This window comes from Melopsittacus undulatus, chromosome 9 (assembly GCF_012275295.1).
Source record: "Melopsittacus undulatus isolate bMelUnd1 chromosome 9, bMelUnd1.mat.Z, whole genome shotgun sequence".
In the NCBI taxonomy this organism is placed as follows: domain Eukaryota; kingdom Metazoa; phylum Chordata; class Aves; order Psittaciformes; family Psittaculidae; genus Melopsittacus; species Melopsittacus undulatus.
In genome coordinates this window covers 27,860,908-27,878,825 of record NC_047535.1, presented here as the reverse complement: position 1 = coordinate 27,878,825, position 17,918 = coordinate 27,860,908, and the positions used below count along the sequence as shown (strand labels likewise).

General features: G+C 39.1%; 1 protein-coding gene across 2 annotated transcripts in view; it reads right to left on the bottom strand.

Annotated features, from left to right (window-relative positions):
- FHIT (fragile histidine triad diadenosine triphosphatase) overlaps window positions 1-17,918 on the bottom strand; it is a 566,029-nt gene that overhangs the window by 143,290 nt on the left and 404,821 nt on the right. For both annotated transcript variants that reach the window (XM_031049259.2, XM_005149392.4), the window contains exons 3-4: window positions 4,782-4,927; window positions 3,847-3,876 (exon numbers count right to left, since the gene is read on the bottom strand). In XM_031049259.2, the coding sequence (XP_030905119.2) occupies window positions 3,847-3,876; window positions 4,782-4,927 (176 nt within the window). The remainder of the gene's footprint in view (window positions 1-3,846; window positions 3,877-4,781; window positions 4,928-17,918) is intronic.

The following is a 17,918-nucleotide window of genomic DNA, read 5'->3' as shown; positions in this document are numbered from 1 at the left end:
AGACAGTCTTCTTAGTGCAAAATAATTAGTGGAATGTGTGACATAAAATACAGTTTCTGCATATATACCCACACTGCCACCATCAGCCTAACTTCCTCATTTATTTATGTGAACCTGTGATTGGCAAACAGGCACTTACTTACTCATGGATAATAGCAGAGGTGCTTGAGCTGTTGGAGACTTTAACATTGTTGCAGAATAGAGTATGTGCTCATGTGTTTGTGCAATGGATGCTTGCTGTGCAATATTATCTTGTCTCTACAGATAAATTAACTGCATCATGCTTCTGCCAGCTTGATTTGTTTAGCCTTTACAGAATACAGAGTACACAGAGTTTCTTGTGATTGAATCTCACATAAAAGGTAAACCTGAGAGTTTATTCTGTGCTATGCTATACATCCACCAAGGCAGCTAGAGCATTTGCTGACTTGATGTTGGAAAGAAGGCTATAAAATACCAGGGAAATCTTGAAACGTCACTCACTTGACATAGTAATAAGAGCCCTGCATTAAGATGCAGAGGTGATTTCCCTGATCCATGAAATTGCCTGGATATTTAAGGTTTTCTCAAACAGAACTAGCATGAAACTCTCACCCTCCGTTCTTGGCACAAGAACACCATGGGTTTTGTGTTCACCAAGAAAAACAGAGCTCAAAATTGCAGAGGTAAATATTTTTTAAGAGAGGACCTTAAGATACTTTCTTTCATTTCTCAAGTAAGAAGAAATAAGTATTCAAATTGTCTTTAATGCTGGAAGATGGTTATGCTTGCTGGCATATTTCTCAGAGATGTTCGGGTTCTCTGTTACAAGTTTGTAAAATCATCTCTTCCAATAAAACACAAAGTATGCAAGCCTGTGACCACCTTTGGAGGGGGATGTTGTGCCTCTCATAAATAGGTGAAAGAGCTGGAATAGATACAATCTGAGGACAGCTATGAAAAATATTATGAAGGAATATATTGTATTATTTTATGGTCTGAGACCCAGGATATGGGTCAAAATTCGTTAGCAAATGTCTATTTCCAGCTGCTAAAGGCTAAAAGAACACCCATCTACATTTCAGAAGTATTGGTGAGCTGAGGGTCAGGTATAATTTCTTCCAAGGACCCATCCAAGGTAAACACACAGACTGCAATAATGAGGGATGGACTACAAAGCAATAATGAGGGATGGACTACAAGCTTACCTACAATGCAGTCCCGCAGGCTCTGCTAGCTTAGATTCAAAGTAGGACAGTATCAACAAGGAAATGAACACAGCAGTAATGGAGCTACATGTTAAACAGCTTCCCATTAGGTAACTAGAAAGGTTTTAGTCCAAGAGGCTTTAAAGAGTCCTGACACTGCAGTACATGATACATCTGACTGAAACCTGACTGCACCAGCACAATGAACATGTTAACAGGGGCAGACAGTCTCACCATTGATTAATATCCAAAACCATACTGGAAGGGTAACCTCCTTTAGGCCTGGTGCATGCATTGCACACAGAATTTTTGTAGCCTCCATAGCAAAGAGAGACTTAAACTGAGGTCTAAGATTTTTCCTGGCCATGGATTTCCATTCCTGGTTGACAAAGAAAGAGAATTTCCTAACGTTTTTCAGATAAAACTTCTCAGGCAGATTTTGTGTTCAGCTAGATGACAGTTCTTCCCATTTTGTTGTAAAACTTTGCACTGACCAGTTTAACAGCCAGTACTGTTCCCCCGCTTCCTGTAATTCTTTTCCTACACAGCACACACAGTAGCCTATATCTATACAGGTATCCAGAATTACACAACACATGGAAAAGACTCCTGAAGCCATCTGGTACGTGATCCCATTCAAAGCAAGAACAGCTATACCTAATTAGCTCCTGACATACACTTGCCAACCCTACTGAAACAGAGTTTCCCCGAACTCCCTGTGATATTTTTGTGAGGCTTTCCTATTCTTACTTTTATAATGTTTTTCTAATGCTTAGCTCATTCCAGAAATTTTAATTAAAAGTTCCCTTAGAGGAATACAGCATTACTGTGCATTCTTGTACATGAAAACACACACAGAAACACATGACACATTGAATTTAAGATTCCTAAATTATATGTAAATCATATAGGTAGGTTTTCAAATTTTCTGATTCAAACAATTTAAATGGAACCAGCTATTTATGTATCTACCTGATTGCCCAATTTAAAGAAGATCTTGATCATAGTAATTTCTTCCCCAATTCAAGTTTTGAAAGCTCTCAGTTCTCTGAAGAGAATAGCTGTTGGCATTTTTAGATGATAAACATTCCAAAGTGAAGATGATAAATTAGTGTTGTCCAATGATGCAGAAAAGAAGACAAATGAAAACTGTTAATCTCTGATTTATGAATAAACACTCTTTATTACAGAATCTAGGGCTCTCAGCTGTAAGACCTGGTCATTTTCATCTACTTCTTATTAAAAGTGTGAGAAGGAAGCACGAAGGGTGGCTACCATTTTACAATATATTAGACAGATTAACCCTTAATACTCTTTGTCTCAAGGCGGAATAAAAAATGATACAGAATTTCTTGCCTTTTTAAGACCTACATAAGCATTTGTTACTCGTCACAATCACAGAGGATGGGAATTTTTACATCTATTTTTGCTTATTCATATTAGGAAGTTTTCAGAAGTTTTAATATAATCATTCCTGTGTTCTTTTCTTTACACAGAAAAAACGATTGTCCAAGTTAGCAAAAGAAATCCTGTGATCTGCTTCTTAAAACATGTTGGTCTTAATGACAAAACTTATATCAGTATGTATTTAAATATAAATATTTCACCTATGAACAGGCATTCCCAGTGAACCCCACCAAAGGCACTCTAAAGAGGAACCTGTTTTGTCACAGTACAGAAGTAAATTCTATTACATTCCTGCATCACTCCTCAGCTTCTCAGAGCTTGGGAATTTTCTGATTCCTTTTTCTCTCTCCCTATTATCTTTCTCTTATATATTCAAGGCAGGCAACAAAAAGGAGTAGGAAAAATAAGGTCAATGCAGCAAATTGGAAAGAAGTAAAATGTTTCTATATGCCATCATTTGCTTGTTAGTTATCTTAATCAACCCAAACAGCTTCTTTGAGACATCTAATTTGATTTCACAAAGTGCTAACCCACAGCCATATTTGACTTTCCTTTGATTCCAAATGTGAAAATAGCCTTTATCTAATGTTCAGGCATATAATCTAACTACACATGCATTTGCAGTACGAGGCAGTGAAACATGGCTGGAGAGTCATCTTGGATGTTATCTATCTTATTACTTAAGTGGAGAGTATAATCATAAATCCTTCCCTTCCCCTCCACCCCCCATCTTTTTTTCAGAAGTACACTTAAAATCTGTGTTTAAGCTTCACTGGCCCCATTACATTTGAACTTCAGTAACAAGAATGTGATGTGAATATACAGAGAGAAAGCTGAGACAAAAAGGTATGTTTTCATAATGTGGTTCAGTTTAACTGTTCCTATAATTAGCTACAACTCATTAGGCAATAAAAAGACAAACAAAGAGATTATGAATAGAAGGGCAATATTTTCTCCATAACACAAACAAAAGGCTTAAACAGATGCCTCTTTTCTAAGGCTCTTCTTGCATAAATACACCCAGCAGCTTAGAGATGGTTTTATGATTGAAATTTTTTTCCTAGAAAGAAAACCTGTAAACATTATCCTATGCAAATTCAATAAAAACTATTTACAGCTATTGTACACTTGGGATTTTTTAATCTCAAGTATAAAATAGCGATACAGCAATGGTCTGCAGATGACTAGCTTTGATTTTTTATTAGTTCCTATAATTGTCTCTTAATTTGTATTCTACATAATAAGCACTCACCTTCACCGTCTGTCCAGCTTCGGGACCATCCTGTAAGCAAAGAGAGAAGTCTCAGGTTAGAGGAACTCACAGTGATCACACAAGAATTCAGAAAATCTTATTCAACAATAATTTAAACTGAATTGCACTGTATGTTAAAATAAACATACAGCTACTGATGTAGCCTATTTTCCTGGGGATCATTCAACACAAAGGTCTTGGGCAAGACATCTTTCCATCTCAAGCCATGGCAAAGTGAGAAACCACATCTTAGACCATAAAACCAACAGTTGCCATTTTTCATTCTCTCAGATCATATTTTTGAATAGTTAGCAGCAGATTTCTGATCCTGTAAATATAAAATCATACCTGTGAGAATTTAATCAAAGAATGCTTGCTTAAATTCTGATTCTAATGAAATAGGCTTAGTCTCATTATTTCTTGAAACAGAGTTCTTTTTTTTTGGCATAAAAACACCCAGCAAAAATAACTGAAAGGTCGGAATTGATAACATATTTACATAGCTACATCTCTCTGCCTACAAATAAATAGCTGTGAGCAGGAATTACCCATTTCTATCACAAGCAGTGGGTTACCTGCTGAACAGCATGATGTGGTTGCCTTTTCTAAGTCAATCCTGCAAAGACTTCTTTGAAGGAAGAGTATTTGCTGAAATACTAACAAGCAAGCACTGCATTCGGGAGCATTTGCAGGCTTATTCCAAAGTTTTGCAACTAATTAATTATCCACACTTTGCTGTTTTGTCTTTTAGGTTTCTTTCAATGGCAAATCCGGCAGACTGCAATGCAGTCATTGTGCTGCTTTTCTTATCAGTATTATTTTGCATTTATTGCCCCCTGAAATTTGAATGTCCTTTTGTCATTGGGCTAGGGAAGAAGGTTGAAAGCTTGATAAAACAAACCATTAAACCTCTTTCAGTTACCTGGTTTACAAACCTGAACTGAAATGGTGAGTGAGGTGCCGCAGAAGTGTTTTTCCACCACGTTGCCAACCCTTTGTGCCACACAAAATAAATCTGCCACTTCCTCAGGACGCAAGTCACGGAAACGCTCCACAGGCCGCAGAGGACAAACAAGGACATCTGAAGGTGTTATTGTCAAGGCACAAACACAAGTTTTAATGATCCAGAATGAAGTGTCTCAATCCCCTGCCCATACCCACTTCTGATGAACTTTGAATTGCCTAAACTTTTCTCCAAGGATTATAGCTGCAGCAACCACAGCACAAGGCTAAATACAGAGAATCTTATGATACTCTGATGCTTTGTTCAGAAGATTCCTCAGATCCCTCAGATATGGGCAAAATGACTAAACTAAGCTCCAGCAGGTGTCCCTCCTCTTGGTATGGGGGTTGGAACTACATGATCTTTAAGGTCCCTCCCAACCCAAACCATCCCATGATCATGTGATCTGTTAAGAGTGAAACATCTTAAGGAAATCAAAGTTTTCAGACTCCATGTTACCACTTTGATGGGGAGATGCTCATATTTAACACCTCTGAAAGTTTGAGACATTTCCTTTTGTGATTAAAAATGGAGGAAAGCTGAAGGAATTTATGATGGGTTTGCTTGTATGATCTGAGACAGCAGTTTTACAATTCTTTTCCACATATGTGGTATGTACTTTAGAGAATCTTGATCTTGCATCTCTAATTTTAGGTACCTAAATGTGAAAAGCTGACCATATGCTTATAATAGTAGATTTCTTAATTCTACATACCATTCAGAGGGAACACTCACCTTTTAAAAATACCATGTCCTTAGAAAAACATTAATATAATTAAAATTATTCCCTTTTAAGCACAGTGTTCACAACCATATAAATACACTTTGGTTTTATTCTAGCTTGGTGACTGTGCTTCACAAGGCAGTGAAATGGAACTACAAAGTAAACAATAGAAGTACACAGACACTATTCACTATATATGATCTGTTGCGCTCACAGAAATTAATAATTGCCATGATTCCTCACTTGAAAGTTAGTTTTATAACATTATTAATAAGGTCCAGAACAGCAGAGTTTCAGTTGCGTAAATCCAAAAGGTAGGGACTTGGGACTTGATTCTTATTTCAATTCCCCACAGACAGGACTTTTTTTCTGACTTTACATTATTGTGTTTGCAGAACAAAGACTTTAAAATCACCTTTAACACTACTTGAACTTTCATGAGCAAAGGCTATGAAAATTAACAACTTATTTTTTTCAGTATTAAGGCAGGTGTTCAAAGGACTAACTCAAGAAAATTAAGTTCCATGCCATTGTATTATAGTCATCTTTATTTTTATTGCATCATGAAGCCTTCAATTATTCAGGAATATTTTCTATACTCCAGGAAAGGTAACTCGCAGATGCTCTGTAGTTAACAGGTTCACAGAAAGGTTACATCAACCTGATTTTCAAGACTCACGTTTGGAATAAAGATTAATACATGCAAGAGATGGGGTCGGAACTAGATGATCAGAAGGTTCTTTCCAACCTAAACCATTCTATGATTATATGATTTATTTCCATAAACAGACAACATGATTACTTTCACTTAGTTTATCGTAGGCATTGCATTTATAATTCTGATTGGAGAGAAACCCAGACATCTTCTGGAAGTGAAGAAGTAGGGTAGGTTTTGATCATTTTCCAGAGTCCAGATGAGGACAGACAAGACTGTAATGGGTATTTGCTAAAGTAGGAGCAGATATTTAGAGCAAGCTCCCAGCAGAACAGGACAAGACTGGCCCTGGCTGTGGGTGTTAATCTGCATTGAAAACCTGGCCCCCCACAGAATCAACTATGCCATAAGTATTCTTTTTTTCTTCTTGTTACAACTTACAGTATTAAAGTTTAAGAAAGGAGAATTATGTATTTAGAAATCAGGTACTTGGAAATAAACCAACCCTGGATGGGGACAAAAAGCCTAGTTTTTTGGGATTTAGTTCCAAAATGCTGTACCTTTTGGCAAGCTATTGGGCATAATAAATCTCCTGTAATACATTTGTGCCTTCCCAGCACACTATACAAAGCACCTCCATAAAGGATGCTATTGGCTGAACTTAGGGCCCAAGGGAAGAGCTGGAAACTTGCTTGGCAGACCTGATTTCCATACCAGGAATAAAGGAAAAGAAAACTAATTAATTTTACTCATAAAAAGGAAATCCGTGTCAATACTAAAACAGGAAAAAGGACATTCGCTTAATCCGAGTTCATTTTTTAAAAGGAGAGAAGGGAAGCTTTTACCCTTAGGGCATCTAATACTTAAGTAGATAATTATCCTTCTTCTGCAGCACTGCTTTATTATCATGGGTCAATGAACCATTTATGAATGAAGAATTTCCCTTCACTTACCTCTAAGCAAAACTGCTGGTTACATTAAGACAAGTTTCCTTTTCTCCGTCAGAATTTCTTCCCAGCAGTTTCTCACCCTCTCAGTCTCACACATGCCTCGCCAGCAATTGCTTATCCTCTAGCTCAGGGCCACAGCCACAAGTATGAGTTTTTGCATTAATCATGGATTCTTCAGCCTTCTGTTAACACTGCACTACTTGCCACTGTGATGCATTGTGAAAAACATGGGCTAAATGCTGCTTAGGAGAGCTTTTGTTTCCATAGCACACAGGAGAGGGAGAGTGTGCTGGTTGTGACTAAGGCAGGACATCTGTTTTCTCTTCTTAATTCTGTCACTGATCTGCTCTGTCATCTGGGCAAGTTGTCTCTGTACCTTTCTCTCTCTTCTATCACATTTTATCTGTCTTATCTGTTTAGATAGCATCTGCTGTTGGTGCAGTGGATGTTTTCCTATTAAGCCATGAGGCTGTTTGTTCATGTGGGGCTGCAAAGTACTCCCACAATATCAAATGATGTGCCCATAAACCACATTGCTCTGCAAAAAGGATTTTCACTTCCTCCTTACGTTACCAAGACTCATTTACAACTCAAACTAGATTTTAACCGTATTTCTGTCTTTCAATGTGATAAATAATTCAAAGGCACAATCACACATTGGAGCATCTTTACTGAACTTTCCATCCTTTCAAAATAATTCTACAAAGAATAGTGACAGAAATTCTGAATCAGAGCTAAATTAACATAAGAATGTAATTAGGACAACATTCAAGTTATATTTAACTATGAATACATAAAAAGGCAAATGTTAAAATGAATGAATGGATCTGAGGTCATTAGGAAAAAAACCATCCACTGCAACTTTGAATCATAGTTTATGACTACAGTTTTTAACAGTAGTATAGTTTTTAACTTTTTATCCTGGTCAGATTTCAATCTGGATAAATGCTCAATTCACCTCAAAATTCTTCCTAAGTTTAAAATTAGATAAACTGTTCATTGCTTCCTGCAACTACCCACTGCAAATGCTGCTATGAACTACTACTGATGTGCTTCAGGTGACTGTGTGTTAAAGATGCAAGTGAAAGTGAGTCTGTACTTATGTCTATGTGCAGTTCCTCCTGAGACAGAAGCAGCCACTGCCATCTGAGATGCCTCAGGGCATACAGCTGCCACTCCAAGAAGGGTAGGAGACTCCCATATGCCTTTTGTCCTATCTGTCAGCCAGGTGGGAAGCCTCAGTCATCTTAGGCTATCTGAAATAGCAGTAGGTGTCTATGTTTGGACAATGGCCCCCACCTTTACAGAGTGGCTTAGCAGAACAAGGGGCCGATACCCAGCAGACATACTGCATGAATGAAGACAGCATTCTGCCTTCAGAAAGTTTGAACTTTATGTTTCCTTTCTCTAACCATCATAATTAATAACATCACGATTTCTTTATTCATTCTGAACTGCTACTGACTGATGAAGTTTCTATTTTTAAGCTTTGATGTGCACAGCTGTTATTTCCTTCAAATTCTCTGAGTCAGTTCACATCATTAGAGTATATGCAATTTAATATGTCAATTTTAAGGACTGGAAAACCTTTACACCTTATGATAATCTTTGATCATATATTCCCCTCTCTGGATCTTGCAAGAGTCTCTCAACAGCCTTATGTATTTTCCTAATACCTACATACACATACACAAATCAACATGCATACCCTCACACACACTAAAAGCTCCATTAAAGATTCATTAAACAATTAGGAATGTCAGTATTTTCCAAAGACTACCAGTAGATAGTAGACTAAAACTCCAGGTATATTAGTGGAAGTGCATAACCATAAAGTAGCAGTAAAGCAACACTGGGTGAGACTCAATACCCTCAAGCTGGCCTAAAACCTAAAGGATAACCTATTATTTCAACAAAATCACTCACTCTTATATATCAGGTACAGCAGACCCCTCCCTGCACAACCTTGGGAAGGCTGTTTAATGCACCAAAACCCGTGAGCCTCCTCCATAATTCAAATTAACAGCCTCTGCCTGTTGGTCTATTAAAATTGGAAAAGTCCATACTCACGGCCAAGAAAGAATGGTTCAGCAACTTTCTCCACATCAGCAGAGCAAGGATGCTGAAACACATGTGCCAGCTGTAGCCCTCAACAGTCAAGGCTGCACACATTAATGTAAATCTCTTTTACTCTTTCATTGCCTTTTTCGATCATAACAACTGGAGCCCTGTGAGACTGGCATTCCAATGCAGTTACTGCAGTGTGCTTCTGCAGTGGGCACTGTCAAACCTCTATAGTTGTGCCAAGCACGGGTACAAATTCTCAAGGAAATAAGTATTGAAGGATATGCTCACACTGGAGATTATGGATCACTACCAAGAAGTGAGCATTTGTTAAGTGCATAATGATTTTAAGCTGATCAGAGTAGCAATTTTTATTTGCTTTATCTGAATTTTGACTTTGAAGCCTAAATTACTGTAATTCTCTATTTAAGATCTAAGACAGGCTCTGTGCTCCCTTTAATGGGATTCTGATCAACCCCACAAAGTGCCCATTATAAATTTTCACACACAACTATCAAGGTATACATGTTCTGTAGTTGTGAAATGTTGGGAAAATGGCCTTGGGGGGGGGGGGGGGGGGGTGTCAAAAAAAGAAAAAAAAACAAAAAAGAAAGAACTCCCCAAGATGTTAGAATTCCTTTCATGTGACAAGCACTAGAACTAAACACAGTTTTTTCCTGGTTAAGCCCATTAATTTGCTATATAGTCAAACTTTCTGTTTTGACTTTTGTTTTATTCCTGAATTTGAACTTCAAACAGAACAATTCAAAGCTTTATAAAGTAAAAAAAATTAAAGGCTTTCCAGGTAATGACATTCTAACAATAGGAATAGGGTCTGGTATTTTTTTTTGTCTTTTTGAGGACTCACTTAAAAATCTTAAAATGCATGTGTTTTCTTAATATGTGAGGCCTTAAAGAGAACAAAATACAAGGGGAAAAAGGCAGAACATCTTAAAGTGAAAAGGTAATTGCTTATTTATGAAGCTCTAGAGTTTAACCAATAGTGTTAATTTTCTAAGCTATTTGTTACAAAAGGTTTTAACGTAGGAAAATGATTTAGTTTTGATGTGTAACATGGTCAGGAATCCATGGCTCACACTGGGATGGAAATACTGCTCCTACTCGGGAGACTTTTTAGAAGTCTCTTACAACAGCTTGGGAAAATTATCAAAACTGACTTTTTCCATAATGTGGCCCAAACTACGGTACCTATGGAGACTTAGCATTAATTCACATATCTCATCAGCTTGAGTGAATAATTTAAAGTCTCTTCCTCCTAGCTGAAAACATCCCAATCATTTACAGAGCAACTCTTGCCTTGGAGATGAGCAGGGTTTTGCTCATTTTAGGATTACTACAGACTGTAGCACCACAGACTCTGCTACCATCTCTTCCTAACAGCAGAAAGCATTTGAAAGACACATAGAGAGGCCATCCCTTGAGCACGAGGCTGCTTAGCGGTCAGTTCAGCCCTCAGTGAGGTGGGAAGACACTTTGGTGTGGCTGCTGGGAGCTCAGAGGCCAGAAGAGTCAGCTGCAGAAGTCTGTAATAAAGTATTATTTCTAACTAACTTATGTGTCTGTATGAAAGACCCCTTCTGCATGTGGTGGGAATGCAGAAATAATGTGCTGTGGGAAGCTGGCTGAGATAATATTCTTTTCTTATACTCTATTTTACATTAATTTGCATCAAGTGCCCCAAGCAGAGAGAATCAGTCAGATGAAGCTTCAGGTATTAAAACTCAACACAGTGTTGTCCCCAGATTCAACAGAGGAGCACAGGCAGGGGTACTAACTTCATCATTGCATCTAAGCAGAAGTTTTGTTTGTTCAAAAGCTCTAACTGCTAAAAGAAAGGAGTCCCATAGCTCAGAAAAACACACAGGAGAACGCATGATGAATAAAATTAATATAACTGAAAAGCAACTGCCAGTCATTTAGTTTTTTTTCTGCCCTTGAACAATTCTTCACATTTTGAAGGCTATGGGAGCAATTTCTCCATGTGAAGAAAACAATAATGGTCAAACAGACACTGCCTATAAAAGGAATTAAGGAAGCAAGAACATCTGAAATAGTGCACGTATGTACAGAAATAAAGCATCAAAAAGCCTTTAAAAAGGAATCAAATACTTACTCTGCTTCATTACGACACCAATACGTCAAGGCATCAATTCAGTCCTCACTAAACCCACTGAATTAGGATGTACATGAAACTGCAGTAGCTCAAGAACTGACGCTTCTCCCCCAGGACAAACCTTATTCTGTAAGAGGGAATGACTCACTTTTGGAAGGAAATCCATAGAGGCTATTTGCATTAAGAGCGAGCATTCATAATACGAACTGGTGGAGGAACACTCTTTAACGGGTTTTACATGTACAATTTGATTTAAATATATTTTAGAAAGCTGCTTTGGTACAGTACAGGACATAGTACATCATGAAATTTGATGGTTTGGGAGAAAACTTAGCTGTGAATGATAAAGATGATGAAGAACCAATGAAAATGCAGTACGATTACAAGAAAAACTTAAAAATTTATTCAGACTATCAACACCACACATTTTTTTTATCTTGCTATGCCACATCTTAGCATTAATAAAAGACTCATTAATACAAGTTATTTAAGCATAGTTGATCCCAATAAGGCAGCTTAGTGCATGTTTACACTAACACAGAAGACCAGATTTATGCAATAAACCAAAGAATTAGTGATTTCAGCAGAACCAAGAGCAATCAGTATAAATCTTTGACATGGATCCCTCTGCAGTATTAGTGCACTGGTTTAAGACCACACTGCAACCTTTATACAGTGGAATTTTTAACTCTACCTCATCTTCTCATCCCACTGAAGCTGCTTAAAATAATTCTTCACGTCAATAACAAGTGCAATAGTTCCAAGAAATGAACAATAAATAGTATTTTATCTCTAATTTAAATATAAATATGTCTTATAGTTTAAATCATGCGATACAGCACACAAAAGTACAAAGTACTGCTACTCAGAGTACTATGGCTCCACAAGACAGAGGGCCATGGCAGGGAAATGTGAGATTCAGAACCATTCACTTCTCATTTCAAACAAGCCTTTCAGATATTTGATATTCCTTTTAAATGCCTTTAGGGTATGTCAAGTAGGTCAACTAAAAGCTCAGTTCCTTGTAGCAAGTGGTATTTTACTGTAGGATTCATCATTTTCTGCTAGTTACTGACCTCGGGGGCAGCCATGGGCAATAGCAGGTGCTTAAGTGGAACCACCATGAGAACAGCCATAAGGAGAGTTTGTGGCTCAGAAACATGCCTCTGATCAAGTTCCATTTGGTGGAAATTTGCTGCAGACCTAAAACTACATTTATAACAGGAATCATGATCACATTCTAGAATCACATTAAGCTTTTGATGTTGTAAGGCTGTCCTGGGTTAAGCAGTAGCAGTCATTTTTCTCCTTCTTTGTAGCTGCTGCAGTGCTGTGCTTTGGACTTTCAGCCTGGGAACAGCGCCGATAACACTGATGGTTTTAGTTACTGCTCAGTAATGTTTACTCTGACCAAGGACTTTTTGAGTCTCATGCTCTGCCAGGGAGTAGGGGAAGCCGGAAAGAAGCAGAGACAGGACACCTGACCCAAACTAAACAAAGAGGTATTCCATACCACAGCACGTCATGCCCAGTATATAAACTGGGGGCAGTTACCTGGAAGGGCTAGATCACTGCTCCAGTCAGGCTGGGTATCAGTAGGCGGGTGGTGAGCGCTTGCATTCTCTCCCTTTGTTATTTCACTTATCATTATTATTATTGGTGGCAGCAGCAGTGGTTTGTGTTATACCTTAGTTACTGGACTGTTCTTATCTCAACCTGTGGGAGTTAAACTCTTTCGATTCTCCTCCCCATCCCTCAGGGAGAAGGGGGAGGGGGGAGAGAGGAGGGAGTGCGCAAATGGCTGCATGTTTTTTTCTGAATTACCAACTGGACTTAAACCCTGACAAAGACCCAAAAGCAATAATCAGTGGCCAAATTGGAAATGTAGAAGTCCCAGTATGAAGGACTTTATCTGCAACTGTCATAATGCACTGAGAAAAGCTGGGGCTTTATGGCAGTGACATACTTTGCTCTTTAGGAAGATTCAGTCCTCCCATCCTCTTCTATTTTCTCCAGAATTAAGTTACCCCAAAGAAGGTTCTCTTAGACACGCTGCTAGAGAAGCTGCTATCACATCCACTTCCTCCAAGTACATTGTATCAATGGTAGATTATCCAGAGCTGTACTCATAATCTTTGTAACTCTGAACTAAGTCTGTGCTGAGCAGCACAGAAAGACAAGTCAGACCAACAGTGCCTTAATTTCATAACCAGTGAAGCATCTGCTGGAGCAAAGCAGTACAAGATCAATTATCAGTGTATCACCAGGGACAACAAATATGTTTGGATAATCAAAGTTTCAGGTAATGAAGGTAATTTTGATTGTAATTGATAGATAATAAGGAGTATGAATAATAGGGAGTTTTGGAAAACTGAATTTGGATAATTCAGACTTTATTATATGAAGTGTATTCCTCAAAGAATACTGTAATGTATGCTAGGATTGTTGAAGTTTTCAAATGGCATAAACCACCTGATTCCCATTAACCCTTAGAAGTGGTTTTCTACCTAGTTCTGTGAAGGCACTCAGAAAACAGCTCTGATTACAGTCAATGGAGAGCTTTGTCTGTCTTAAGCTTGAAGCTCTCAGCATATTTTAAATGCTTAGTTACTGCAACTGCTTCTAAAGCAACATAGTTCCATAGACTTACTTCATGAGAATAGAATGAGTCTAAATCACAAAGGAGAGAAAGAAACTTGCAAAAAACAAATACTTCCTACACCCCTTGCAGGGATGGCTTAGCCCTCCTTAAGAACATCAGCAACTTTAGGAAGAGTCTGAAAAACAAAAGAACCTTCTATCTGCCTATGAAAGAGCTGCTCAGCACACTTGCATGGCAAAAAGGCAAATCACTTGACCTTCAAGGTCATACCTTTGCTGTTACACCTGAAAATGTCCCAGTGTATTTCCATCAGTTCCTTTGAATGCTTAGAATTGCAAAGTCCATGACAAAGAACCTTGATGAATATCTTTACCACACTGGCTAATACAGAGTTGAAGTGGATGTAGTAGAGAGATGACTTGGCAAGTAAAAGAGTTTATTACTCTTTTATTACTTTGCTGTTTAGCAGGACCTACTTAAAACTGTTGAAAGCCCAAGGAGTTCTACATTATTCACCAGTGAAGCCCAGGAGCATGCACATACCCTTTCATGCATTCAGGAGACAGTAGCAAGGCAGGGAATCAGCCTTCACTCAGCTGCAGTAGAGGGAAAGCGGGGTGGAAACAACCAAAGACCCTATGTAGTGCTTTAAGCTGAAATTCAGAGGCAGTCCAACAAGAAGAGAAATTATTTTAAGCTGATATTCTTTAGCTACTTATTTTTGACAATTTATTTCATATCTGCTTTAACACAAAAAGCTCAATACCTACAAGATAGTGCATGTGTCAGGGCAAAATGCTCCCGGAGGTGCATTTCCCTCACCTGCCAGGGGAGTCAGTTTTGGATAAGTCATACTTAAGGGCTGAGAAATTCTAAAACAGATGTAGAGTACATCTTCAACACAAAATTATCTGTATGAAGCCATCCTTTCAATACAAAATAGAACTCAAGCAGAGATGGTAAAACACAGCTTACAAAGCACCCGAGACAATAAAAGCTGTAAAGGAGGAGGGAACCAGGAAATAAGATCTTGCCTGTTTCTCACTTGCATAATAAGCCCTTTTGGATAAGAACAAAAGAGCCCTATGTCAGGACTGCCTCTGTAGATGCTACTCTAATACTATTATAGTCATCAGTGGTCATTGTTTCCAGCTCTGCACATCATAGCTAGACACTTCAGCATGCATGCTACATAAATTCATTCATACTCTCATCAAGAACTCCTGCAATATGAACATGAGAATGAAGAAGACAAACTAGCAGTTTAAGTCTCAATAACCTTATTTCATGTGAGTGTCATCTGAAACCATTACTTTAATGTGATTATCTGTTTTTATTATTTTGTTTCTGTGGACTTGGATAAAGACACAACTGAGACTATCTCAGACACGGTCGTTGACATCATTACAGCCTCTGTACTGTCATCAACAGAGATCAGATCTGTAAATCAAGTTAGACTGTAAGGGCTACTGAAGAGCAAGCACTCTTTATCATGCCATTACATAACCCAAGCTATCACTTCCTCTGCCTCACTGAGAAAAACAGAATGTTTTAGTTCCTTTGCACAACCTGAGGAGTTCTTAGTGCACAGATTATTGGCTTAGTGGGGTTTTATTGTGTCCCAGTGTACCAGGGGATTTCTTAACCCAGGACTTCTTTGCATGATCTATTTTCATGGCTCTTTTTATTGTCAAAGTCTGTGATGATTTGCAAATCCACAACCAGCATTTGCTTAGCTCCTTCACAGGCGCTCAAGGAGGAAGAGAGAGAAAACATTTTCCCCCTTGTTTGCCCTCTCACAATCCATAACTGCCAAACCCCCTCACACACAGCATGACAAAAAACCTGCAGGGTTGAATAACAGGGAGTTGTGTGGCACAGTGTTGCCTTTCTGCCCACCAAAGCATTTCTACATCAGCTTATCACCTTCACAAAATCACAGAATCACAGAATTGTTTAGGTTGGAAAAGATCATTGAGTCCAACCATTAACCTAGCATTGCCAAGTCCACCACTAAACCATATCCCTAATGCCACATCTACACATCTTTTCTTTAAAACAAGGATGGAGATCTTCCTCTGCTGCTCTGCACAGACATCAGTACACATTCTCAAGGAGCCAAGTCCATCAGACCAGGGCTCTACAGGAACAGGAGTCTCCAAGAGCAAATATGGATCTTGGTCTGCTGCACATCAGTTGCTAGCAAAAGCCACTGATGTTTGTTTTCTTTGTCTATATTACTGTAAATAGCCAAAGATGTTAATTCCTAGTACAGGGTCACTGCTGGGAAAAAAAAAATGTTCAAATGGTCCAAAATAGTGGTGTCACATAACTGGAAAGGGGAGATCCTGAATGCCTTGTAGTTGTGAGATCAACAAAAAAAAAAAATCAACTGAACAAAAGGCACAAAAGATGTTTCTGTGTCTCCCCCCCTCTTTGGGTTTCTGCTCAGTAGAGACCTGAACCTGCTCTCTGATTTTACACTCTCTCCTCCAATTTATTAAGCCCCAGCTGCACAGGCCCATATAGAATCATCCATATGAACAATACCTGAATGAAGTTCTCTATGAGAGCTTTACAGTGTGAGGACAGGGTTCAAGATTATCAGATGTTTTAGGCTTAGGTCCACCAAGGCAAGCATCTGATCTGTAGCAAACATGAGATGGTCAAGTTCGAGATCCTCAGGACAGTGAGAAGAGCATGCAGCAAGCTCACTACCCTGGACTTCAAGAGAGAAGACTTTGGCCTCTTCAGGAACCTGCTTAGTAAGGTTCCATAGGATACAGCCCTAGAGGGGGAGCCCAAGACTGCTAGTTGATATTCAAGGATCAGCTGCTACAAACTCAGGAGTGTTGCATCCCGACTAAAAGGATGGCCAGCAGGAGGGCCAGGAGAACTCCATGGATGAGTAAGGAGTTGCTGAGGAAACTTAGAGGAAAAAAGAGGCTTATAAAAGGTGGAAGCAAGGACAGGCAGCCTGGGAAGAATGCAGGGATGCTGTCTGGGAAGCAAGAGACCAGGTTAGGAAAGCTAAGGCCCAGTTAGAATTAAACTTGGCTAGGCATGTGAAAGAGAACAGGAAGGGATTCTATAATTAAGTTACAAATAAAACACAGACTAGGGACAACATAGGCCCCCTCCGGAAGCTATCAGGAGAACTGCCTACATTGGATTTGGAGAAGGCTGAGGGTCCTAATGTCTTCTTTGCCTCAATCTTCAGTGGCAAATGCTCCAACCACACCTCCCAAGTCCTCGAAGGCAAATGCAGGGACTGTGAGAATGAAGACCCTAGGCCGAGTGTAGGAGAGGATCTGGTTCGTGACCATCTTAAGAACCTGAATGTACACAAGTCCATGGGACCTGATGAAATCCATCCACGGGTCCTGAAGGAGCTGGCAAATGAAGTTGCAAAGCCACTGGCCATCATATTTGAAAAATCATGGCAATCAGATGAAGTTCCTGATGACTGGAAAAAGGGAAATATAACCCCCATTTTCAAGAAGGGGAAAATGGATGACCCGGGGAATTACAGACCAGTCAGTCTCACCTCTGTGCCTGGCAAAATCTGGGAGCAGATTCTTTTGGAAGGCCAGTTAAGGCACATGAAAAAGAGAAATGTTCTTGGTGACAGCCAGCATGGCTTTACTAGGGGAAATCCTGCCTGACCAATTTGGTGGCCTTCTATGACAGGGCTACAAAAGTGATGGACAGGGGTGGAGCAGTTGACGTCATCTACCTGGACATGTGCAAAGCGTTCAACACTGTCCCACATGACATCCTTGTCTCTAAATTGGAGTGTCATCAATTTCATAGGTGGACCACTTGGTGGATAAAGAACTGGCTGGATGGTTGCACTCAAAGAGTTGTGGTCAATGGCTCAATGTCCGGCTGGGGACCTGTAATGAGTGGTGTCCCTCAGGGATCGGTGTTGGGACTGGTC